Source organism: Neofelis nebulosa, chromosome 3 (genome assembly GCF_028018385.1).
Source record: "Neofelis nebulosa isolate mNeoNeb1 chromosome 3, mNeoNeb1.pri, whole genome shotgun sequence".
Taxonomy (NCBI): Eukaryota; Metazoa; Chordata; class Mammalia; order Carnivora; family Felidae; genus Neofelis; species Neofelis nebulosa.
Window position 1 is genome coordinate 17270183 of NC_080784.1, and position 25598 is coordinate 17295780.

General features: G+C 38.7%; 1 protein-coding gene across 49 annotated transcripts in view; it reads right to left on the reverse strand.

Annotated features, from left to right (window-relative positions):
* Positions 1-25598, reverse strand: part of SORBS2 (sorbin and SH3 domain containing 2) — a 351659-nt gene that overhangs the window by 83492 nt on the left and 242569 nt on the right. For 24 of the 49 annotated variants that reach the window (XM_058723353.1, XM_058723357.1, XM_058723364.1 and 21 more), the window contains exons 3-7: positions 17677-17726; positions 13414-13506; positions 7193-7219; positions 6836-6960; positions 5370-6011 (exon numbers count right to left, since the gene is read on the reverse strand). In XM_058723353.1, the coding sequence (XP_058579336.1) occupies positions 5370-6011; positions 6836-6960; positions 7193-7219; positions 13414-13506; positions 17677-17686 (897 nt within the window). In that variant the 5' untranslated portion in view covers positions 17687-17726. Of the gene's footprint in view, positions 1-5338; positions 6012-6835; positions 6961-7192; positions 7220-13413; positions 13507-17676; positions 17727-25598 lie in introns of all 49 variants that reach the window. The other 25 variants (XM_058723372.1, XM_058723373.1, XM_058723377.1 and 22 more) reach the window with 12 other exon arrangements.

Consider the following 25598-nt stretch of genomic DNA (forward strand, 5'->3'; position numbering starts at 1 on the left):
TAATGGAACACATGAGCGATCGGTGTGGTACTGATGGGATTGGTCCAGAAAGCATACTTGGTATTCTAAACCTTTCTTACCATTCGGCACTGCTGACATTTATTCATTATTCTGCCTTCCTTAACTTAGACGTCTTGATTGCATGGAGCAACAGAGATGCCTTTGCTCCTTCCTCTACGTGACAGCGAGATAAATTCTCTGAGTCTCTAACATATGTGCAGCCACAGCTGTGAAAGTAGGCTCTGACAAATGGTTGATTAGGTTATTTCATCATAGAAGGGTCGAGCTTATCCTCCTGAAGCAACGGGAACAGCATTCACAAATGCCAGGGAAAATATTTAGGGTGTCGCTTTTGCTGTCTTTTCAAAGCTTCTGGCTTAGACCTCCGCTTATCTGACACTGAAGAACAATGTGACTTTTTTAGCAACAGGGTATCTGTTCCCACAGTGATAGTCGGGTAACACACCTCATTTTGGTTCTATTTATAAATTAGTAAGAAAATCAAACACTATGTTCAATTATCAAATATGGAGAGAATAGAAATTCCTAAAAGTAGGTTGCTGTTTTCTTCTTAAACCAACGGACAGACTTTAACAAAAACAGAAAAAAAAAAAAAAAAGAGTAAACGGAACTCGTAGAACACTGAAGTTTCCTTTTCACTTCTCAGTGTAGAGAATTTTTGTTTCTTGGGTCTGGTAATTTCTTGGGAGGCTAATTCTTTATAATGGAGCCTATATTGGGCTGATTCATAGAGTGTAGCCTACAGCTCTCAGTATTTGATGAGACTTCTCACCAGAACGTGGAGTGTAAGTATTTAAAATGCAAAGGTCACCATTGTGAGAGGCCATTACGTGGAAAATGAGACTTAACAATGCCCATTTTTCACAATAGGCAAGATGGGGAAACAGCCTAAATATGGATCAGTGGAAGAATGGAGTAAAGAAAGTGTGATATGTACATACAATGGAATGCTATTCAGTCTTAAGAAAGAAAGAAATCCTGTCACATGAGGCACGGATGAACCTTGAGGACATTATGCTCAGTGAAATAAGCCAGTCACAGAAAGACAAATCTTGCACGATCCCGCTTACATGAGGTATTTAAGACAGTCAAACTCAGAGAAGCAGAGAACAGGAAATCGGTTGCTAGGGGCAGGGGCGGGGGGTTGGGAGGGACGTGGGTTGCTGTTCAACAGGTATAATGTTTCAGTTATGCCACATGAATATGTTCTGAAGATCTGCCCTGCAACATTGTGTCTATAGTTAACGATACGCTTTAAAATCTGTTAAAAGAGTAGATCTCATGTTAAATATTCTTACTACAATCAATCAATCAATCAATCAATCAATAAAAGCAAGCCCAAAGTGCAATAATCTCATGCCACCTTTTGACAAAATGCTATAAAGGGCAACACACTCTCATCATGGAACACACAGTAGGTGAGATGAAATAAACTTTAATCCACTCCTAAAAAATGTGTTGTGGAAAACAACAGATTTCCTTTTCCCCATCAGAGGTAGAGTTTGGAAAAAGGATACTATTTTAAAATAACAACTTCTACATATCGAGGGGTTACTATGTAGCAGGCCCTACACCAGACTTATATATCTTATGTATCTTATATAATAAGATACGTATACAGTATCTTATTCAAACTTCACAGGGGATGAATGCCGTTATTATCCCCATTTTACAGATGAAAGACTGAGGCTCAGAGAGGGAGAATCACTGGATGAAAGGGCTTACAATAATAAGGCCTTGAAAGGATGTCTTTCCAATTGCTCTTCTCCTAGCCTCTCTTAAGCCCACTCCAAGAAAGTCTCTGTACCCACAACTAAGTCCAGGATTACTTAGCAGAACTCGTCGTACACTTGCCCCGTCAGCAGTATTTGTGCACTTAACCATCTCTTCCTTCTCCGTATACTTTCCTTGCTGGGCTTTTAGGATACCACATGTTCCTGGATTTCCTCCTCCTTTAGTGGATGCTTCTTTTAGTCTCCTCTGCTGGTTCCTTCTTTTACTATTGGGATGCTCTTGGGCTCAGTCCTCGGGCCTCTGGTTTTCTCAGTACTCATGCCCTGGTGATCTCATTCAGTCTCTTGCCTACGAGAACCATCTGTAGGCTGGTATCTCCAACCTGGCCCCTTTACCTGAATGCCAGGCTCCTATATTGGACCGCTTACTCCACCCCTGCATGTGGATATCTCATAGACACCTCAAAGTTACCATATCCCAGTGGAACCTCTGATTCTCCCCCAGACCTGCTCTACCCAAAGTTATCCAGTCTGTGTGGGCAAAGGCTGGCAAATTCCATCCTCCTCAGGTGCAAAGATTCAAGACCTTGGAGTCAGTCTTCACTCTTCTCTCTCCCTCACGTCCCCCAGGCAGTCTGGCAGGCAGTCCTGTTTCCTCTATTTTCACAATACAGCCAGAATCTGATTTCTCCTCACCTCTGCTGCTTCTACCCTGCCTCGAGCACCATCATTTCTCACATAAATGGTTGCAAAAGCCACCTAACTGGCTGCCTGGTCTCCTTTCGCCCTAGCATAGTTTGTTCTCCCCTGAGCTGCCAGAATGATTCAGTTAGACCACGAGTTAAATGACAATTGCGGTAGCCTTGAAATTCCCAATGGCTCCCATTTTTATTGAGAGTAAAAGTTGAAATCCTTGCACTGTTTGCAGGGACTGCTGTCATCTGGCCACTGTTACCTCTGACGTCCCCTCTGCCTCCTCTGCGCCTGCCTTTCTCCCTCTCCTTTCCACTGGCTTCCCTGCTGGTCCTCGAGCAGCCCCAGCATGCTTCAGTTTTAAAGCCTTTACACGATGCTGTCTCTGACAGGAATAGTCTTCCCCCTTCAAAGCTGTTCGGTCTTCTCAATGAGGATCCTTTGACTATCCCAAATAACGTGGAGTCTGCTCCCCGGATCCCTGCTTAGTATTGCTTAGTTATTTACAGAATCTCCTTCTGATGTATATAATCCGCCTATTTAAATTTTTTTTTTTTTTACTAAGTTTTGCCTCTCTCTGGCAAGATTTTAATTCTCAATAGTTTCAAATACAGCTCTGTGACTAGAACAGACTTGACACATAGTAGATACCCAATAAATAATTGTTCAATGAATAACAGTGACAGGTTCTCAACACCTTAATTTGTGTTTCATGCTGATTCTCTGGGGATTATGTAATGAAACCAACTATCTCTGGTCGGCATGGATAGTGACAAAACCGTGGAAAAAGAAAGTTATCGGACTTAAGTTTCCCTGCATATAATAAACTCCTAGTATTTTCAGTTGCTATTATAATTATTGTTATCATATTTCATAGGGGCTTTCAAAAGATATTACCTTAATTCAAAGAAATTTCGCTAATGAATTAATTTTGCATATCACAATCAGCTGATGAAGGAGATCTTTTTAGCAGAGGTATGAAAATACCCGTTTGTCTTTTTTTTTTTTTTTTTCAATATTTATTTATTTTTTTTTTTTTTTAATTTTTTTTTTTTTCAACGTTTTTTATTTATTTTTGGGACAGAGAGAGACAGAGCATGAACGGGGGAGGGGCAGAGAGAGAGGGAGACACAGAATCGGAAACAGGCTCCAGGCTCCGAGCCATCAGCCCAGAGCCTGACGCGGGGCTCGAACTCACGGACCGCGAGATCGTGACCTGGCTGAAGTCGGACGCTTAACCGATTGCGCCACCCAGGCGCCCCTCAATATTTATTTTTGAGACAGAGAGGGACAGAGCATGAACGGGGGAGGGGCAGAGACAGAGGGAGACACAGAATCGGAAACAGGCTCCAGGCTCTGAGCCGTCAGCACAGAGCCCGACACGGGGCTCGAACTCACAGACCGTGAGATCGTGACCTGAGCCGAAGTCGGACGCTTAACCGACTGAGCCACCCAGGCGCCCCGCCCCCCCCCCCCCCCCCCCCCCGCCACCTTTTGTCTTTTTAATCATCTAAGCTTAAGGTTTCTGCTGTACAGGTGGGAAAAGGGATGTGGTGTCAATCAGATGTCTGATTTTCTACAAAGTTTAAAAATATATCTCTTCAAGGATATGTTTTGATTGATCTTTAATAGTGCAGCTACAGGAAATCGTATTATAGAGATTATTTACTTGGGTATTAGTGTTTCCAATACTCCCACTACTGCTGTAGTTGTATTTTATTTTTATTAATGGTTTACTTCCACTCTCTCCCTAGTCCTACCATAACCTAGGAATTAAGGATTAATTATTATTCTCATTTCTCTGCTCAGACCGACAGAGAAGTTAAGAAGGTTGCCTCATCACATAGCCAGTGATGGAGTTGAACGGAAATCTGCTGTTTATCCTTAAAGCTTATGCTCTTAACACTATATCAGGTTGCAGAAACCAAGAAGAGGAACATTTATCTTCTAAATGATTAATAAATGCCAGGAGAATGACACTATGAGAGCATTTTACATATAGGGAAATAAGGGTTTACTTCCTAACAGTCTGGATATTGAAGACTGACGACTGTATGTCCTGAGATAAATTTTAAGAGGTAGAAATGGATCAAGTTTCAGTGAAAATGAATATTGAGGTGCAAAGGAGTAAATGCTGGGTGAATTAAAATACATGTTCCCTGCCAAAGTGAATTGTAATTGCTAATTATGTTATATAGGTAAATGAGGTAAATCAAGGCACTCAAAGGCCTGACATAAAAAATATTTCTGTGAAACTTAAAAATTCTTTGAGCGCTGAGGTGGTTTGCAGAGTATTCAGTGATAACCAATTCATCAATACTTAGAGGGAAGAAATGTTAGCACATGATTTCTGGATTAAAAATCTGTGTATATTATATATATATATATATATATATATATGCACATATATATTGGTTGGTTGTATATATATATATATATGCACATATATATTGGTTGGTTGTATATATATATATATGCACATATATATTGGTTGGTTGTATTATATATATATATATATATATATATGCACATATATATTGGTTGGTTGTATATATATATGCACATATATATTGGTTGGTTGTATTATATATATATATGCACATATATATTGGTTGGTTGTATATATATATATATGCACATACATATTGGTTGGTTGTATATGTATATATATATATATATAACAATATATATATAGTGTATATATACACAATAGATATTGGTTGATATGTATTTTTTTAATTAAAAGATACCTAGAAATCTATTGATGAACTTAGTAGGGTTTGAAATAAGAAGATGGTTTCTTTCTCCTTTCCCTTCCTGCTCGGAAACTAACAAAGCATTTGGTTATATAAGAAGCCCAAATCAGAGGAGTTAGGGTCTCTACTGAACACCTGTAAGAAGAGATTGGAAAGTGTAATGTACCACCCGGCAGTCTGAGGACTGGGAGGCCGCAGCAACTGCAGATTTTTGTCTCTCTTGCTGAAGAGGTATCTTTGTGGTCTCTGGAGAAAGCTCAGGTAGCTGTTTGTGGCTTTCAGGATCGTGTCCTGAAACGGGAGTTATCTGAATGGAAAGAGATGCTGTGTATATTCCAGGCACTGGGTTAGGGGGTGGTGAGCAAGGCCTTTTGAGCCACGATGGTACCTCAACAGGTTGGGAAAACCGTGGAGTATTAAAGTGGACACTACTTCCTAGATCCTGGTTATGGATTAGTTTCAGTGTAGAAATTCGTCGAGTTTGAGAGTCCTGCGTGTAATCCTCTTGTAGAAATGGGGTGCTGGTGTCAGCATTTGATGGGGGACCAGTGCTGGCAGCTGCTGGTAGTGGGTTAGTGATTTTTTGGGTATATGACACAGTTGTGTTAGATTCTTCCGAATACACAATTGTCTGGTTTGAGTCATCATTGGAATGCATAGTTCCTTCAAGAGGTTTTCTGCTAGTAAAGTACTTCGTACAGGAGGGAGTTTGTGTGTTAGTTACTAGTTGATCTGAAATGTCACCCTGTGTGTGGCTGGTTATCAAGGAACTACAAAAGCTCTCTTTTCTGGGCGGTGGAAAGGGTGCCTGGATTGCCAAAAGCATCCGGAGAGAGAAATAATGTTGAAGGAAAAACAGAGAGAAAGTCAAAGTTAGTCATTAAAGAAACCAGCGTCAACCTTACCCTTAAAGAAAGTAAAACAATGTCATATCTCCTTATTATTCTACACATTTTGTTGGCTAGATTAAATGATCATTTTTGTTCCATTTAGAATGCCTTGTAATTTATTATCAATAGTTGCCCTCTGGGAGAAAACGGTTTTTATGGAGAATACATTATGAAGTTTGACTCCATCTATATTCTTGAAAATTATGTTAAAAATGAACATGTGTTCTCTTGGCAAATTTTTTAGGCCTTGGGATATATGCATAATTTTAGACTTTGAGGTATAGGTACCCTATATTTATTCACACTGTTTCGGTAACACTTTTAAGATTCGGGGCACAATTTTACTAAGATCTCCAACACAAGGTTCTTTCAGTTAATGTAATGAACAGTTGCATAACTCCTATTTATTGAATAAACGTATGGCCGACCGCATAACTTCGAAATCAAAGCATCGGCTGACAGCTTTTTATGAATTTAAGGAAATATCATAAACATTATGTAGAAAGTGATCGTACTTTTATGAACTGAATCAGAAAAAAAGCCCCACAAAGCCCATTTTGAGCTTAAAACTTGTCTTCTATGTTGTGAATTCAAGTTTGGCAAGGAATACAGATCCAAAAGCAAAAACACATTAAAGATAAAAGATGTATCTAAATATGTACATGTTGCTGGAGAAGAGACTCTAAAGCATATTTTTAACCATGTTTAAAATAACACAGTAAACAAGGCCGTGCAAGATTACCTGAGTTGGTGACTTTTTTTCTTGTAAGTTTGGTCGAACGCTTCTAAAACCTTTTGCTGCAAGAGAGGAATATGTAGCATCGCCGTTCAGTGTCTCTTGATTTCGATCATTGTAAGAGCTCCAAGCTTTTATTAAGGGAAGACAAATTGGATACAAAAATATCTACATTCACTTTTAACATTTTTTTGGTAAAATTTATTTTTTTTTCCAAAATAGAATTTAATTTCTTTCTAGAAATTAGACATAAGTGTATATGCAATTGAAGTTTACTGTGAGGTCAACAATGTGACTACAAATATGTTAACAAAAAAAAACTCACAACAAATGTAATGGTCATTCAGAATAGCTTTTCTGTACCTGAGTCTGGTGACTGAGAATCACGTCCTAAAAGAAAAAGAAATGCTGAAATTAATACCAGGGTAAAAGAAATGAACAGTCTAGTAAAGATCATTTGGGAAAGAACCACAACCACTTTCTTTTTTTTTTCGCAAACATGATCTCATTTCTAAAACTCGAAGTAAGTCCAATCTACTAAATGAGAGGCTTGTGCATTTATGTTTATTTCAATTAAAATATCATTCATTAAACATAATATGTAATTAACACACATAACAAACACTGATTTTTTCCCCTCAATAATATTGCAACCATGTAATTTTATCTTATTATTGCCCAAGCTGGATATATGAATTTTTAAATACTAAATTAAAGGATCAAAAGGTATCTGGTCTGAAAACAATAACTGCTTCTCCAAGCATTAAATCAAGCCACGAGATACTTAGTTTTCACTGCCCTGGTGTTAGTAACCATACTCGAGTCCTATGTTAGATAGCAGTCAATTTTTTGTAGCCTGCATTTCATTTTTATATTTTAGGAAAGTGTAGGTGTTTCCACCATATTCTGCAATATTTTCAAATCATTCTCTGGACTTTGAATTTTCTTCTTGTTGCCATTTTAAAATCATTTTGTATTCAAATATGAAAGAGCTGTTACGGTATATTCCATTGTCTTGCAGAAAGCTATGGAAAACAAGTTCAGTATTAACATAGTTGGAAAATGGCTCAATGGCATATTTACTATGGGGTTTATTTGAATTATACATTCAAGAATACTCTGTAACCGAGGTACACTTGAGGCAATCGTTTGTTCTTTTATACCACATGGCCAACTTCTCACAGAATCATAAAGCCTGAACTTTAGAAAGGACCTTAGGGGTCATCCAGCCTGATCTTCTGTCCAGTCCTGGACTCCTCCTCAAGGTTTCCCGAGACCATTATTAAATTGCTGTATTTCAGTGCCTGATAGAACACGAATGTTACATGTGAAAAGGACTCTTCATTTTCTTTCTAACGCTTATGGGATACTTTGAAATCTAAACACATGAATTTGGAGTGACAAAAATGAATTGAGAAATGAGAGTTTGCTTTTTAGATAAAATATTTGGTATAGACTCTTTCCAAATCAAAGGAACAAACATGTGACATAGCACAGAGTACATTACCATGTCTCCAGCTCACGTGAGTTAGAGAAGACTGACAAGTCTTCATCCTTTGCGATAATTGCTAATTTAGTATGGAATTTATCTCCAGTGAGTTCAAAATCATTCTGCCATAATAAAATGGCTACCGCAAAGAAAAGCAATAACTTTGAAGACTTACATGTGAAATGCTTACTACTAGATTCTATTTCTAGGATTTAATGGAAGCAGAAGCGATTGAAATTCTCAATCACCTCATAAAGATGAGGACTTTATAAAGAAAACAAACATGGTGTAGCAACAAAGAGCAATCATTAGAAGTCTGCTCTGGGGCCCTCAGGGAGAGAGATGTAATAACCACCTGGGTGTCACATACTGTTTGTGGACAAGGAACAAGTTTTGGGACCTGGAATGGCAATGAAAAGGGAAGGAGCATTAATAATTATTATTTATATCATAATTATCTGCGTAAGAGTAGGGAGTTTATTTCACCTCAGTTTGATAAAACTGAGCTTATAATGAAGGGTGTGTGGGTATATGCCGGGGATGGAGGTGGAAGGAGTCAGATGCTTGGAGGTACAAGAGGTATAGACACAGTGAAGGGGAGGAAGGTATATTTAGAGCACATTTGAAGGATGCTTGAAATACACTTTATCTAATTGGTCGTTTGTAGAGGGGCAATTCTGTTTCTTCTTACTGGTGACCATGCTGGAGATTATGGAATCAACAGGGGAATAAACATTAAGTGCAAGACTCACAAGATAGTCACTCTAGGTTCAACCAGAGGCTTCCCTCGTCCCCTGTATTGGGCCCAGGGACTTCCAAATGAAACTGTACGTATGCTACAGGAAATATGAGATATTAATAATGGCGAGCTTTTCAAACTGTACTCAAATAAAAAAAAAATAATGAGGATGAGTTCTACTGAATAGCCCTGCTTACCATGGTAGACACAAGTGTGTAGAATTATGAGCAAGGAGAAAGGAGAAAAATGGCCGTGGATTAAAACTTCAGGATGAACCCATATGTTAATGAGTCTTATGTTAACGATTAAAGTCTACTCTTAAGTGGGTGGTCTCTTAAGGATATTCAAATGTACAACATTTGTTTCTTTAAAATAAATCCAGTTGTATAAAGCTAATACATCAAGTCCTGATTTGCTATTTTATTATAATTGTTCAGAGGCACTGAAAGATAAATACCATCCCACGTGAATACTGTTCACCATAGCCTTGCTTTTATTTAATTTCTGCCAAGAAAGCTTAGGAAAGGGAGGGCAAGTGTGATTTGGAGCAGGTAACAGAAAGCGTCTTGGAACCATGTCAAATAAAGAGAATATAGGGTTTTGGTTTTTTTTAAAGGTCTAGCATGTAAATGATTTGGCAGATTCGTGGGGGAAATGGTTTTTGCCCAGTATCTCGAGCGTGATTCATGATTGTTCATTTGTGAAAAAACATAGCTTGAATTCCAGGGATCAGAGATTTTAGTTTCTAATGTTCTGTGTAGTTGATGGTCATTGCTTCTCTGGAAATTAAAGAATGAGTAAACGGGACAGATTTATCATTCCCTGACTCTTTTGCATGTGCATGTGAATAGGGTGTGTGAGAATTAAGAACTACGATGTCTCTTCTCTGGTACAACGAACACTCCCTGTGTCCAGGCAGAAGGTGGTGGACACCTGTCACAGAACTTGTTGAGGCATTTGTGGCTCAGTTCGGGGATTGGGCTGGATGCCCTCAAAGGTCCTTTCCAATTTGATGATTCCACCATTACGATGTTTATGTAGCTGTGTTTGTGGTACCTGTTATATCATAATCTCTCCCCTGAGGTTTTGTTTAAATTCCTTTCCACTGGTATGCTATATTAGACATTATAAACTATACTTTTGTGAAAATTATGATGATTTTAATTCTTATAGTTCCTTTCTTTAGAGGGTTCAAATGCTTTGCAAGAATTAATTAAACATATTAATTCAAGGCAACTAATTGAACGCCTACTGTGTCTCTAAGTGCTGTGATAAGCCTTTTTATTTATTGTCTTCATTTACTCTTATTTAATTTTGGCAAATCCTTGTGAGTTTGGGAAATGATTATGTTCTCAGAGAGGTAGGAAATGTCAAAAAATTTATTTTTTCTTGGTTTGTTTTTTGGTTTTTGGGTTTTTTTTTTTTAAGAAAGGAAACTTGAAGTCCAAACAGATGGAATTTCCCAAGGGTGTATATATAATACACAGGTGGTGTTGGTAAGACCCAGTTTCTTACCATAGTGGTCCAGTCCCAAAGCATAACACCATACTGGTGTTATCTTAGACTGTCATGCATTTTGGTAAAATAAAATGTCCTTTGAGAGGCTTATGGTATCTGTATAGTCTATAGCCAACATACTTATTGTTGTGGCTCTAGCTTAGGTTGAAAATCTCTGTGTGCTATGAATTGCCCATTGGGACATTACTTCTCCTAAAAGATAAAGAGAAAGACACTGATTTAAAGGACAAATAGTTGATCGCCAGCAGCTCATACTGACTCTGTGACTGAGCGGGGAGAGAGAGGAGCTTAGAATCTTTTGCAGAGGTAGTCTTTTACTTAAAGGTTGTTTTATTTTAATAATACCTAATGTAGTAAGTACTTACTAATCCTCTTTTGATTCACAAAAAAACACTATGTCGAATTAGTTTTCTTGTGAAGGCTACCGTATCATGTAAGAGGCATAAAAAGAGGCTGATTTCTTTCTTCAAAGCGTAATTAAAAGTTCCTTGAGAAAGGAATCATGTCTCATGTGTCTAATAAATACAAAAGAGATCCAGTTTTAATGTAACAATGAAAAGCAAAGTTCAGGGGACTTCATTCTCTAGAAGTCTTACTCCTACTGATACAAAATTAAAATTTTTTTTAATGTTCATTTATTTTTGAGGGAGAGAGAGAGAGAGAGACAGAGCACGAGTGGGGGCAGGGCAGAGACAGAGAGGGAGAGACGGAATCCGAAGCAGGCTCCAGGCCCCGAGCTGACAGCACACAGCCCAACACGGGGCTTGAACCTGGGAATGGTGAGATCATGACCTGAGCCACGGTGGGAGGCTTAACCGACTGAGCCACCCAGGGGCCCCCTAATGATATAAAATTTTAAATGGTTGGGGCCCCTGGGTGGCTCAGGTGGTTGAGCATGCAGATTTGGCTCAGGTCATGATCTCACGGCTCGTGAGTTCGAGTCCTGCATCAGGCTTGCTGCTGTCAGTGCGTAGCCTGCTTCGGCTCCTCTGTCCCCCTCTCCCTCTCTCGGCTCCTCCCTGACTTGCACTCCCTATCTCAAAAATGAATATTTTTTTAAAAAGTTTAAATGGTCCAGAGCCATTGCATATTCTTATTACTGAAGATTATTTCATATTCCTAAAGTACTTAATCTTGTCCATTATTTGGATTCTGAAGCATTAAATATTTTCTCCTAAATTGAGTGTTATGAAATTGATGGTGTTCTAGTTTTGAGTCTCCAAAATGGCAATCTCTGTTTCAATATGCTACTATTCCGTTAATAAACTTTTGTAAATCATAACAATCTGGCATTGTTGAAGTAGTGCCACATTCCCTAGATGGTACCCTCAGATGGTCCGCGTCCGAGCAGCTCGGGCCAGAATTTTACTTGGTTGAAATGCCGGTGGCATTTGTGGTTAGGCATTCCGATCACCTGGTGGCCCTGGAATTCTATTTATTTACTTATTTACTTAACCAATCAATCAATCAATTTATTTATTTATTTTCTTATTGCCCTTTATTCCCTTTTCTCTCGGGTATCCAACATAAACGACACTTGGGTTTTTCTAACATTTTTCCACGCTCATATACACAGGAATAAACATGTACAAATACATACACGAAGATCTCTCTTAACCAAAATGATGTCATACTACATACCTTGCAATGCAATTTGCGTTTAAAAAATGTAATATATTATGGAACCACCTGGACCGGTATTTAAACTTGTACATTGAAATACACTTGTGACCTGGAGGTGGTGGTGGCTAAGAGTGGGATTCTGCATGTGAAAGCTTGTTTTTTCCCTCAACATAGCTGAGTACTTTAGGATCAAGTGGCTTTAACCAAGGACATTCTCACTATAATTAACCACTAAATGTATGTGTATTAAAGCCACTGATATGCAGAGTATGAATTAAAATTATCTAAACACTCTCAATCTCTTTCCAACTTCTCCCGAACTTACAAATATTACAAATAAAAAAACAAGGAAGCCCCACCAACCAACCCACAATCAAACCAACTAACCAACCAGCCAACCCACAAACCAGTCACAATAAGGTCTAGGCGTATTTCAGGGCCTACAGACACTGGGGGTGCTGGGTTCACTTTCGTCTTCCACAGCAACAGCCCCTCTCAGGGTACGTTGTGCCCACAGGCTTAGGTAAGTCAGATAGACATTTGTCATCCAGAGACCCACCTCATTGGATGCTGAAATATCACATTCTCAATGGCTTTCTGCAGATATTTATATCTGAGGGTACCAATTAATCTTACTCGGATCAAGACATTTAAAATATATATTAGAAGAGTCTTTGGTGACTGGACTAAAGCACGTTTCAGGGTCTTTTTCAAAACTATTATTCTATCATATTGTTTGCAACCTTTGGTGAAGAAGTGAATTCATAATGATTCGGTTTCCTGAAAGTCCCTCTTCCTGATCCCGTGTCCCCACCACCCGACAGTTTTCAGGTAAAAAGAAAACAACTAAACCATGTGGAAGTTATCTTAACTGAATATTATACTGCTTTAGTTCGTGTGGAAAAAAAAACCCTGAATTCGTTATTAACACTTGTAGCTGTTACGCAACACATTTTTGTCAGGTGACTGTTGTTTTTAATTAGATTTTTAACATGCTTTTTGCAAGATATCAGTTTCGTTTGGCTTTTTATTTTTAGAATAAAAACAGTCATAAGGGATGGGAGCTATTCTTGAGACAAGAAAAATAAGAACTCGTAGGGCATTAGAAAGGTATTTACAGCCACTTTCATCATCCGCACAGGATAATTCTGGAAGGAGAGAAAGGTCAGATAAAGCCAGTAGATTGTGACATTCTGTGAGTTAGTGATATTATACCTGCAGCCAATAGGTTTGGAGAACTTTGAACTCTCTTCACAGATGTTAATGTAACAGACATGGCAGCACGTTTGCGAGCACACCCACCGCTATCTGAAAGCAAAAAAATGATATAGCAGAGGCCACAGCAAAGGGGAAAGCACATGCACTGTCATGCATTTTCAAGTGGAATGTGCCAGACATCCATGAGGAAGATGAACAGCCAGAATGAGTAACCATGGGATACATCTGAAAATTTCACACCCACCCCAGACTAAGACAAAACAGAACCGAAAAACCAGGAGTCTGTTTTAGCAATAGATGCCAATGCTTTAGTGAAAACACAGATTTTACACTTAATATGTGAATGGTTTTCTTTAATGAAAACACAAATAGGGAACTCAACTTTGTTTGTACCATTTAAATTCAATTAATATTAAATTTATAAGCAGTGTGAGTAGCTTTTGGAGTTATGGACAGCCTGTATTTCAGGACTGAGACGTATGATATAGTATGTTTTGTATCCATCATTTAGGTTTTACTGTATTTTAGCTATTTATGGTTCCTAAAAGTAGCTTGAATCACTTCTTGAAGTAAAAGTTATTAACTGATACAGGCATGGTCTATTTGATCTATAGGACTCATAAAGAAACATGTATCATTTTAGAAATTCTCTGTCTTCCTATTTGGAATCAAAGGCAATATTGATATATACAGGATTGCAATGACCAATGTTTAAAATATTAAATTGCTTTTATACCTTTGAACAATATATATGATGATCTGTATACTTACACTTTATGGAAATCACAACATGAAATAAAATCAGTGAAAATGCATCAGCTATTTAACATGATATGAGAAGTTCAGAGTAGCAAGACTTCTAAAATCGGAAGGTTCATGTTCTAGTTAGGAACAGATTCCAATTTCATTCCCACATTCCTTTGTATATGGAATGTGCAATAAATAGTTTTGCTCCTTCTCCGGGAATGAAAACAACTGAAATTGAATTCTTTTTGGAGGTTATAACAAGAAAAACAAATCCTATAACCACCAATGTGGTAGCATCATCATTGTATATTGCCACATGCTAATCTCCTTTTTTCCCCTTTCCTTTATTTCTTAAAGAAGAGGATGCACTTTGTGTATGGGAAGTGAGAGAATTTAAGAGAGCTTGGAAGTGCGACTTGAATTAATTATTGGTAAAACCGCAAGCAGTAAGATCAGTAGAATTTACAAGTGGTGGAATGATTCCCATATCAAACTAGAATTTCTTGAATATATGTTGAAAATCACGATTTCCTAATGCAGATGATAACTAGAGCAGAAAAATGAAGCAACAGAGGCGAAGTCAAATAAATCAAAGGCCAAACATAGACACAAATGGTAGAAACATACAGTACTAAAGATACCTGTAAGAGGGGCACCAAGAGGATTTTAGCAAATTGCAAAAATAAATAAATAAATAAATAAATAAATAAATAAATAAATAAATAAAATCTACAATAGAGGAGTGTTTCGGAGGCAATGGAGGCAATGTCACTGAATGTGGGCTGTATAGCAGCTATGAGTGGTCTAAAAGGATCGTGTAATCAAGGGCGTTGAAAGTGGACAGTGACCTCCGGGAAGTTTTATCTTCTAGTTCCGTTAATTCTGAACATCTGAAAATTTCAAAATGAGGAGACTCGGGGTTACTCCTTCAGCCCATGGTTCCAAAACTGCGTGCTGAGGCCCCCCCGGGCCCCATCAGGAGCTTCACAAGGGCTTGGGAGGATATTTTGTGTTCTTGAGGAGAACACAGCGATCCCTATCAGACACTGCACAAAACTACTAGCCTGAGCTAGTCCCATTTTCAACGTAGTCAGTTGTGTGGTCTGCCTTTAGATGATATCACATCTTTGAAAAGCTGGGTTTTGGTGATCACCGCGGCAAAAAGCAAGGACCCTCTGAAAATAATTTGGGGCCAGGAAAAGAGAGTGGTGATGTACACTCTAATTCCATGGTCTGAGAAGTTGTGTGTGCGTCCAACAGGCACACACATCCCATTAATAAGTATATTAATGTGGTTATAAAGAATAAAAAAAATGATTATTTTTTTAAGTGAAAGTGCATTATTTTTTCAAATTGCTTCTCAGTTGGTAGAACATGGGTACTTATTAAGTTGTCTGCACCTACTGCTTAATAAATAGAACTGTGAAGTATTTCTTTTGGCTTGAGAGGATGGCTAAAAATTCCTAAGCTATCTCGGCACTATAAAACCAGAAAGTGTAGGAACCTCCGGGTTAAACTGTGTCTGTATTCTAAGCTAAGACCTACATAAAATGACGTGAGAATCCATTTTTTATTCACTGTCTAATAAAGAGCTCCCCTTGAAAAGCTGAGACATCTGTGAAATTGCTAGAACAGAAAAATCTATTGTATTCTGTATCTACTTACCCATGTGTTGATACTTTCTGCTCTTTCTTGAAGATGTGTGTGAGATCTCAAAGTGAGGATGCTGTCTTTAGTACTGTGGTGTTTTAAACAAAAGGGTCCAGTCACTTCTAACCCACTTTGTATGCATATGTTCGAATATCATATTTTGCATGCCTGTATGTGTGTAAATTCACCCAGATAAGCAAAGTAACTTTGCAAATCAGCATTCTATACAGAGCCACACTCACTCCTTTTAAATGAGAGCATGCTTTAGAGGGGGTTGCATTCATGTAACAGACTTGGAGTGATAACTTGGCTCAAGTACCCCAGAGACCTAAACAAACGCACGAATTTCTCCCTGCCTACTTTACTATTTAAGGATTGAATTCCAACACTAGGAAGATTAATTACTGAATGCGTTGTAATGAATATGACATATTTAGTATGATCACATATTACACCGCCGTCATTAATAGGGTTATACTATAAAGGCAAATCAGCACTCCACAAAATGAAGGCTATTGGGAAGTTAGATTCAACTTTAATCCGTGAGGAGATGCCTGCAAAGAATGAATGAATATAACCTCCCCAAGTGGACAGTTTGCTGGAGCGACAACTGTCCCACCATGCCTTCTCCTGTTCAGCTGTGTTCTCTCTGTTCTATTTGCTTTCTTCAATCCTTTTGCCTTGTAATATTTCTCCTTTCATTTCCCATGTCTAACTCTCCTACATCTGTCCCACATCTCCAACTGTCCAAATGCCTTTACTTGGTTCTTCTCTAGGGTTATCATCTCTCTTGATTTCTCAGCTTTCCTTATATGTTTTGACTGTCTCCAATATCCTCATCTCGCCTATTACTCTCCACATTTATAACTGCATTTTTGGGGGCCGGCTGACCCACACTTTTCTGAGGTCAGCTAGAGCAGGTTTCTGCTAAGGGGCAACCACAGGATCATGGACAGAAAGACAAGTGTCCGTATCTCTACACTTGATCTAGGGATCAGATATTGGTTCTCACCAATGGTTGTTAATCGTCCCTCAGAGCATTTTGCTAACACTAAGAGATGGCAACCAGGCAAGCCGCTTGATGTGAGAAAATATCTCGGGCCACCCTTTTCCCTTTGCCACGGAGTAACTGGCTAGCTTTCCAGGGGCCACTTGTGGAAGGAAATGGCATTATCTGTGAACACAGGTTCCAGAATTGCAGTTAGAAAGTTGTTTTTCAGAATCAGTTGATAGCCCATATAAAAGTGTCAAGGGGGCAAAGGTGAAAATAGAACTCAAAATATTTCTACTTTGGAAAGAAAATTCATATGTACCTAGCATGTGTCGTAAACACTGTCACAATTAACGTGTATCATTACATAATACAGAGTTCAGAGACCTCGGTGTTGTTAAAGCTATTTGGAGACAGTGTTCTCATTCTAAAAATATAGTACTTATGACTTTATGTGTATTATGTCTAGAATAATTAACCTGATCTCACATGAAGCTTTGGCACTCAGTCTGCTAACATCGTTAACGTGAAGTGTTTATAAAAGGGGGACTTTGAATATTTTCTACTGCAGCAAGTTGCCTATGAATTTAGCCTATTTTAAGTGAGAAATTACAAATGTATGCATCAAATGATACGCTACTTTTTCCTAGGGCTTAGGAACTCCTGTTCATTTCAAGATACGATCATAGAAAAAGGGAGTTAGAGTAGATAACAAAACAGAAAAGTCTACTTTTGATAGCTATAAGATTGGAGCACAAAAAACAGAGAAGTCAAGTAATGAATTTAGATTAATCAGATCAGCAGAGTACTAAACTTAATAATTTAGGGCCAAGATGATTTTGAAAGGGTCGAAACTAACAGAAACAGCATACCTGTATTCATTTTGACCTTGGAGGGTTTGTTATTAAAATCTTCAGTTTTCCTGTAGAAAGAAAATGATGCATTAATTTGCTCACTAGTATGTGGAACAAAATACCATGAACAAGTGTTTTTGTTTTGTTTTTGGTGTACCTGTGAGTTAATAGCACATTACCGTTAGTCTTATTTTAAATCGGGGTGAATAAGGTAGGCAGAATGTATAATTCTATTCAAATTAAACTTCAGTTACTATTGGTCCTTGATCATAAACATAAACTTAGGTTTTTGCTTAATGGTGACCACTAATGGATGAAAATGGCGAGGAATTCAATTGTGTTAAAAATTAAATTTCTTTCACAAACATTTATGCTAAGAGTTTTTGTTTTCTAAGCCCCAAAGGGTCATTGGTTGTTAAGTGTCCTCTTCCAGAATTTTGAAAGGTAGTCTGGCACTTTGAAATCATGACCTTACATTGTTCAATTTATTACATTATTTAATTTATTTTGTTTGAGATCATGACCTTACATTATTTAATTTATTACTGGGTCAGTTTCTTACTAGGGAATAGTTAATGAATTGAGCATATATTTTGAGGAAACGGTCAAGAAAGATGAGATGCACCTATTTTTTCTTCTTAAGACACAGGAAATATAAAACCTATTTCTGTTTCAGTACCTGATGCTGTGGTTCTTCCCAATTTAGTATTTGCTGTGTAACAATTGAGGTTAATTCACTAGAAATGGTTGGTGGAATGTTGCCGGCTGCAGAAAAAGTTTTAAGATATTGTGCATTATTTTATGTCATGTGAGATGACCTAGTTCTTTCCCTGGCATATTCTTTCAGCCCATTTTTAGAGTTTCTTACTTCTCCATACACCAAGACCAAAGGGGAAGGACGTGCTGTCATAGGAAGCAATTCTTTTAAGAGCGAGAGCTCTGAAAGAGAGGTTTACCCCCAGCCAACCTGCCTTTGCTCCTGAGTTGGATGAACACAAACTTTTCCAGCCCCCATATATTCGGTTTCCAGGTACATCAGCACTCTCTCATCTGATCACTTAAAATACTTATTTAGACATTATGGACAAGTGGGGATAGGCTGAAATGAAGCAGTCTGTCATGATCTGTCAAGAAAGACTTTTGATAAATACATTTTCCCTCAGTCTCTGCAAGGAGCACCAAATGAACTCCCTGTGTTTCTTGTCCCTGCCAGAGTTTTTGCCTTTTCCTCCTTTCTGACCATTTCTCCTGTCCTCATATGGTTGGCTCTGTTCATCAGCTATCATTGTCTTGCAATATGGGCATTGAAGTTCACCTCTTCCAGAAAGCCTGGTTTTGCCCATCACTACTGTGAAATTATAAGAACAAAATCAAAATGCAAACACCAGCTAAGTACAATGATACGTATCTTCTCTCCCAGGACCGGGAGGGGTGGGGAGAAGATGGTGAAATATATAGCCTGGAAAAAACACACTTAACTCATAGGAGACTTAATTATGAACCAAGAGGAAAAATATTTCCTTTTTTTGAGAGAGAGAGAGAGAGAGAGAGAGAGAGAGAGAATGAGAGCACCAGCCTGGGAGAGGGGCAGAGGGAAAGAGAGAGAGATATTTGACCAGACTCCACACTCAGTGCCAATCCTGATGCCAGGCTGGATCCCGCGACCCTGGGATCATGACCTGAGCCTAAATCAAGAGTCAGAGGCCCAACTGACTGAGCCACCCAGGCAGCCCCAACAAGGATTTCTTTTTTAATGATTAGCTTAACTTCCGAATACCTTGGTACTTGGTAAATACTAAAGCAGCAAACACACAGAATGGATAAAACCACAGTAATGATATTCCACCCCAACTTATTTTTTAGAACTATAAACTGAAAACAATACAGATGATAATATCCTAGTTGTGTAGTTTTTGTGTCACCTGATCGTGTTGAGTGTCCTATTCTTGCCTGGAGCTGCCATGTCCAATACTGAGTGACTAAATATTACAGTGAATTTTACAGTGAAATTTCACAGGCCAAGTGATTTTAAAAAGTGAGTGAGGGAAACTTCGCTCTGATGAATTTTCTCTCTTAGTTTTCCGTGCACACAAACGAGAGGAACACGCTCCCCCTCCCCGTCCCCCCCTTCAAATGTGGCCCTTTGTGAAGAACTCTACTCGGTAGTCTCAACATGGCCCGTACTGAAGAGATGCCAGAGAAGTCAGGGAAGAAGGCAGTGGTCAGTGCAGGAGCCTTGAGAAAGCTCCATCAAACATATTTATTTTAATCTCTCGGTAGCAAAACTCTTAGTATGTTAACCTTAAATGGATAAAATAAATGGAAAAGAAAAGCCTCAGGGGATGTCTGTGACCAAGTCAGAGGCAACTGCTAAAACAAGAAGGGATAAACAGTCTCCAGAAAATGAGGACTGTAAAGGACATTTCCCAAATTGTACTTTATCACTCCTTTTCAGAACACTTTATGTTGAAACCTGTCCTAAGTTTTTCTTTCTTTCTATCTTTATTCATTTATTTTTTAACATTTATTTATTTTTGAGAGACAGAGAGAGGCAGAGCATGAGCAGAGGAGGGGCAGAGAGAGAAGGAGACACAGAATCCGAAACAGGGTCCAGGCTCTGAGCTGTCAGCACAGAGCCCGATGCGGGGCTTGAACCCACAAACCGTGAGATCATGATGTGAGCTGAAGCTGGACATTTAACCAACTGAGCCACTCAGGCGCCCCTGTCCTAGTGTTTGAATTGAATGACAAAGATTAGTGTTTGCCTTGGAACACTACTGATTGGTAAAGAAAACAAACACAAGGAAGGTTAACTCTCAGAATACAAAAGCTGCCAATATAAATTAATAATGTTTTCACTCTAAGCTAGGGAACTAATTGCCAACATTTGTTGTTTGAATTCAAATGCAGATGTTTACAAAATATATGCCACTCAAAAAGTAAAATAGGATGAGCAGGAACAAAGAAAGGCGCCACAAATCCTTGAGATTTTCATCTTTAAAGTGATGTATCCTGTTGCTTATAAATGTAATTTCGTGAGGCTTTTAAGCTTCTCATTGTTTTAGATGTCAAAATGTAAAATGACTAACTTCCTGATCAGGCAAGACATTTTCCACGTTGTGAAAAGAAGAGCCACGGGTGATTGAGCTTTCCAGAAGAACCTGAAACCGAAAGGCTTCTTGGGTGACTAATAAAAATGCATGATTCAATTTCCATGATTTGTACTAAACCCATTAACAAGTCCACAACTGAGAACCCTCTTTAGACAATTTAAGCTAAAGCAAATCTAATCTCTTTTGTTCTTTCCTGGAAAAGTGTGTTTGATTGTATTTACAGAACAAGCATAGATTATTCTGGAAAGCATCAAATTCCTAGAGCGTTTGCATGCTACGAGGAGAGACAGTGTTTCAAGTATTCTCCTAAATTGGAATTGAACAAGGGCCAAGACAGTGAAAACTGATGATAAAATGCAGAGCACCTTGAGCCTCAGCAAATAACCCATAGAGCAAAGAACTCTGTGCATTAGTGTCAAAATGATTTTCAACAGGTGGTGGGGAGCTGTATTTACTTAAGTTCAGTTCTTGCCAAAGTTTTATGTAGAAAACAACTGTATATGTATACTAAGTTGTATACAACAACTTATTTGTTTTGGCGTGGGTCACGGCAGCCTTCTTTCCCAATATGCATATGGCAATAGATTGGGTTTGTTGTTCATGCTTGGGAAAAATGTGACTGATGAGGGAGTGTGGAGCAAGCTGAGGGCAAAATACAGGCTCCCCTCCCCAGCCACGCCCCACCCCACCCGCCCCAGGTGAAATATGTGATATTCCTCAGATACTCCTGGCTACCCAAAAACAAAGGAAAGGGGTTTAAGTGTTTGCCATGGTAGTGTAGGTAAGTAAGGCAAATGAAATATTAGATTCCCTTACTGCCTGCAGCCCACTGACAAGTCCTTGAAACTGGCAGAGTGACCTCCCTCTAGAAGCTCAGCTGCCTCGAGGATGACACTTTGCTGGGGGCAAAAGAGAACCTTGGCTTAACATTATCCCAACCTTGAGGATCCTGTAAGTCTACTTCCTTTATCTCAACTGCCCCAACATATATGCTGGCAATCGTACTCCAAGTTTATGGCCCCGGGATCTAAAGGGTCTCATGACTGAGGTTGTAGTAAACGGTAATAAATGGCATTTCCTTAGCAACAGCTAGTCCCTCAAGGTCCTGGAAACCGTGCTTCCAGAATACCTTAGGGACTGACTCTATCCCTGATCCCCTCCCAACCTAAGAGCATATAATGAGTTACTCCACACAAGCCCAGAGCAGCTCTTCCTGCCCACAGGGTCCTGTCCCTGTGCTTTAATAAAATCACCTTGTTGCACCAAATATGTCTTCAAGAATTCTTTCTTGGCCTTTGGCTCTAGACCCCACGAACTGCACCCCCCCCCCAAACCTTCATCAATGACCTTGTGTCTGTAATCTTTTAATTCTGCTTGAGTTTCTTTTGATGATCTAACATCCACTTTTTTTCTTATGGATCAGAGCAATCTTTATTCCCAACAGGCATATAACAATAGATTGGCTAATTTAACTTTTGAATGAGGGTCCTAAGAAGATGTTTGATTGTTCAGGCTAAGATACCAACATGACTTTGTGCTCATAATCTTGTAATTCTCCTTGAATTCGCTTGTTTATCAGGTATCCTATTCTGAAAGAAGCAGAGGCAAAATCCTTTCCTCAAGTTTGGCCAAGAATTCTGTGTAAGTCATTTTATTTTTATAGACCCAAATTGAAGCACCAAGAACATCTATAAAACTATAGGACTAAATTTTAGTTCAGCTAATGTGAGAAGTTGCCCAAAATATTTTCCATAGAATAATTTTAATCCAATAATTGTTAGGGTTATTTTGAAATTGACCTATTTACAGTTCAGATGTTATTTAGAAGAAAGGAAGCACAGTCTAAGTGGTAGGAAAACATTGAGGGATGTTAGATTTTTTAGAGACATAGTTTAAACACAAGAATACAAATGATGCATGCTGAGGTTATGCACCAGATTTTGACCAGAATTAACTTTGGAATGGATCATGTGTACCATTCTCTTTGGATAAACTATTGAGTGGCCAATGCGTGTCTGGCTCTGTCTTTCTTTCCCTGGCAGTGGTAGGATTAGAAGTATTTTTTTTTTAAGTTTTTAATTAATTAATAAATTTATTTTTGAGAAAGTGAGAGAAAGTGCAAGCAGGAAAGGGGCAGAGAGAGGGAGAGACAGATTCCTGAGCAGGATCCTTACTGTCCGCGCAAAGCCTGATGCAAGGCTCCAACTCACCATCCTTGAGATCATGACCCAACCCCAGATCAAAAGTGGGATGCTTAACTGACTGAGCCACCCAGGTACCCCCCCCCCTTTTTTTAAAGGGATTACAAGTATTATTGTTATTATTATTTTTAATGTTTATTTATTTTTGAGAGAGAGAGAGACAGAGACAGAGAGACAGAGCACGAGCAGGGGAGGGGCAGAGAAAGAGGGAGACACAGAATCTGAAGCAGGCTCCAGGCTCTGAGCAGTCAGCACAGAGCCCAATGCAGGGCTGGAACTCATGAACCACGAGATCATGACCTAAGCGGAAATTGGATGCTCAACCGACTGAGCCACCCAGGCACCCCAGGATTAGAAGTATTCTTAAGTGCCAAATGATTTTATTTTTCAATTACAATCAAATGACTTAATGTAGGTTGATTACAATTTATCTTTTCTGTCAATGTGCTGTTTTGAAATTTTCACAGGAAATACCCCAAGTAGATTATTTTATCCTTTACAGTCTCTGCATTTAGAAAGATAAGTATCCACCTCAAGCCCTTTTCTGAACGTGTTCCCTGAATTGACAGCTGGTATATGACACTGACTCAGAGGCTCCTCGACATCACAGTTGATAGTAAGGTCATGGTTGTCCATGTTCAGCCTTCAATAACTAAAAATTCCTCCCAACATTCCCCAGCTAATGGTGCCTGAAGATGAGTCCTTATTATTCAAGAGCCAAATCATCCACAGCATTTATATGCGAACGCTGGGGTAAGAACACATTCAACATCATTTCTAGGAATAAGGAGAGATCATTACCATGAATAGTGAAGAACAAAGAACATGAGGTCATTGATTATTTTTATAAGAATATACAATATATTTTTAACAAAATTTAACCAAAACATTCTTTTATATCAAATATCCTGATACCTGGAAAAATTTCCTGAGGAGGAATAGCATGTTTAAAATGGAAATTAGCAATTTTTCTTTTGAGACTTTACAAAGCAACCTAGTCAAAATTGGTAACAGATTTTTCCTGAAGACTATACTGGTTAGAAGTCAATCACTTGGTAAATAATTTTCTTTCTGGAGCTCTCCAAAGCCTCAGAGTCTGTGAATCACTCTCTTCTTTATTTTTTTTTTTTTAAATTTTTTTAACGTTTATTTATTTTTGAGACAGAGACAGAGCATGAACGGGGGAGGGTCAGAGAGAGAGGGAGACGCAGAATCGGAAGCAGGCTCCAGGCTCTGAGCCATCAGCACAGAGCCCGACGCAGGGCTCGAACCCATGAACTGTGAGATCGCGACCTGAGCCGAAGTCGGCCGCTTAACCGACTGAGCCACCCAGGTGCCCCACTCTTCTTTAATTATAAAAGAATGCTGACTTCTTTTCACCTTACATGGTCATGTGATTTAATTGAAAAATATTTTTATTTATAAATATTTAATTTAAATATATTCCTCTAGTGTCCTACCTTCATTGGATCTTTAACTTTTATATTGAGGATGCTTATAGGTTACATCTAAATACTGAAAAATGAATGCCTTTTTTTCTCTAAAACGAAGTCATTTGTTCAAAAGTACTAGAAAAATTCCACTGGTTTCTATTATGTAAATCTAAAGCCAAAAGGGTTCCCAATTAAAAAAAAAAAGCAGATTTCTAATGGGGATCTGATGAGTCAGGCACATTATCAAAGAGACAAGTGAGGAATTAATAGAATATAGGAACACATGTTACAGGTGAACTGAGTAGTGTTGGAAGCATAGGGTACGGAGTCAGGCAGACCTAGATGCAAAATCCAAGTCTACCTATTTCCAGTCATCTAAACAATTTATACTAATGTCGTGATCTTCTTCTACGATAGCAACAGCAGCAGGATCAAACCTATCCCCGTCCCCTCTGCAGTAAACCATCCCCAAATTGGCATCATTCTCATTCCCCGATATTTCAGGTACTTTGAGGCATACCTTTTATCTTGGACTGAGTCTTGACAAAATGATCTAGACTTCCCCGAAAGTATATAGGACATTGTTTTATTGCTTTCAATTGAAGTCAGATGGGGTGCCTGGTGGCTCGGTTGGTTAAGCATCCAACTCTTCATTTTGGCTCAAGCCATGATCTCAGGGTTTGTGAGATTGAAGCCTGAGTTGGGCCTCAATGCTGTCAGCGTGGAGCCTGATTGGCATTCTCTCTCTCTCTCTCTCTCTCTCTCTCTGTCTGCCCCTCCCCTGCTCACCCTCATTCATGTGCATGCATGCATGCACTCTCTCTCTCTCTCTCTCTCAAATAAACATTAAATCATGAGTACCTATGGTTTATTATTAACTACAGAAATAGTTAAATCAAATACTTGTTTCCTAGCCCAACTAAGTTATTGCTAGTGAACCTAAGGGAAAGTGACACTTAAAGGTTGTAACAATTAGCTTTTTATAAATCCTTTTTCCATTACCTTTGACAGCTTATAGCCCAAGGGTGACAGTCAGAAGAAAGAGATGTCCATAACATGTCACACAAAAAATTGTGTGACAAATTACAGTGATAACATCCTGATGACAGCCATTTCTGTTTAGTTCCGTGAGTGAAAGTATCTCCCCTTCATTCCACCATTATACAGACTACCATAAATTTTTATTTTCAGCA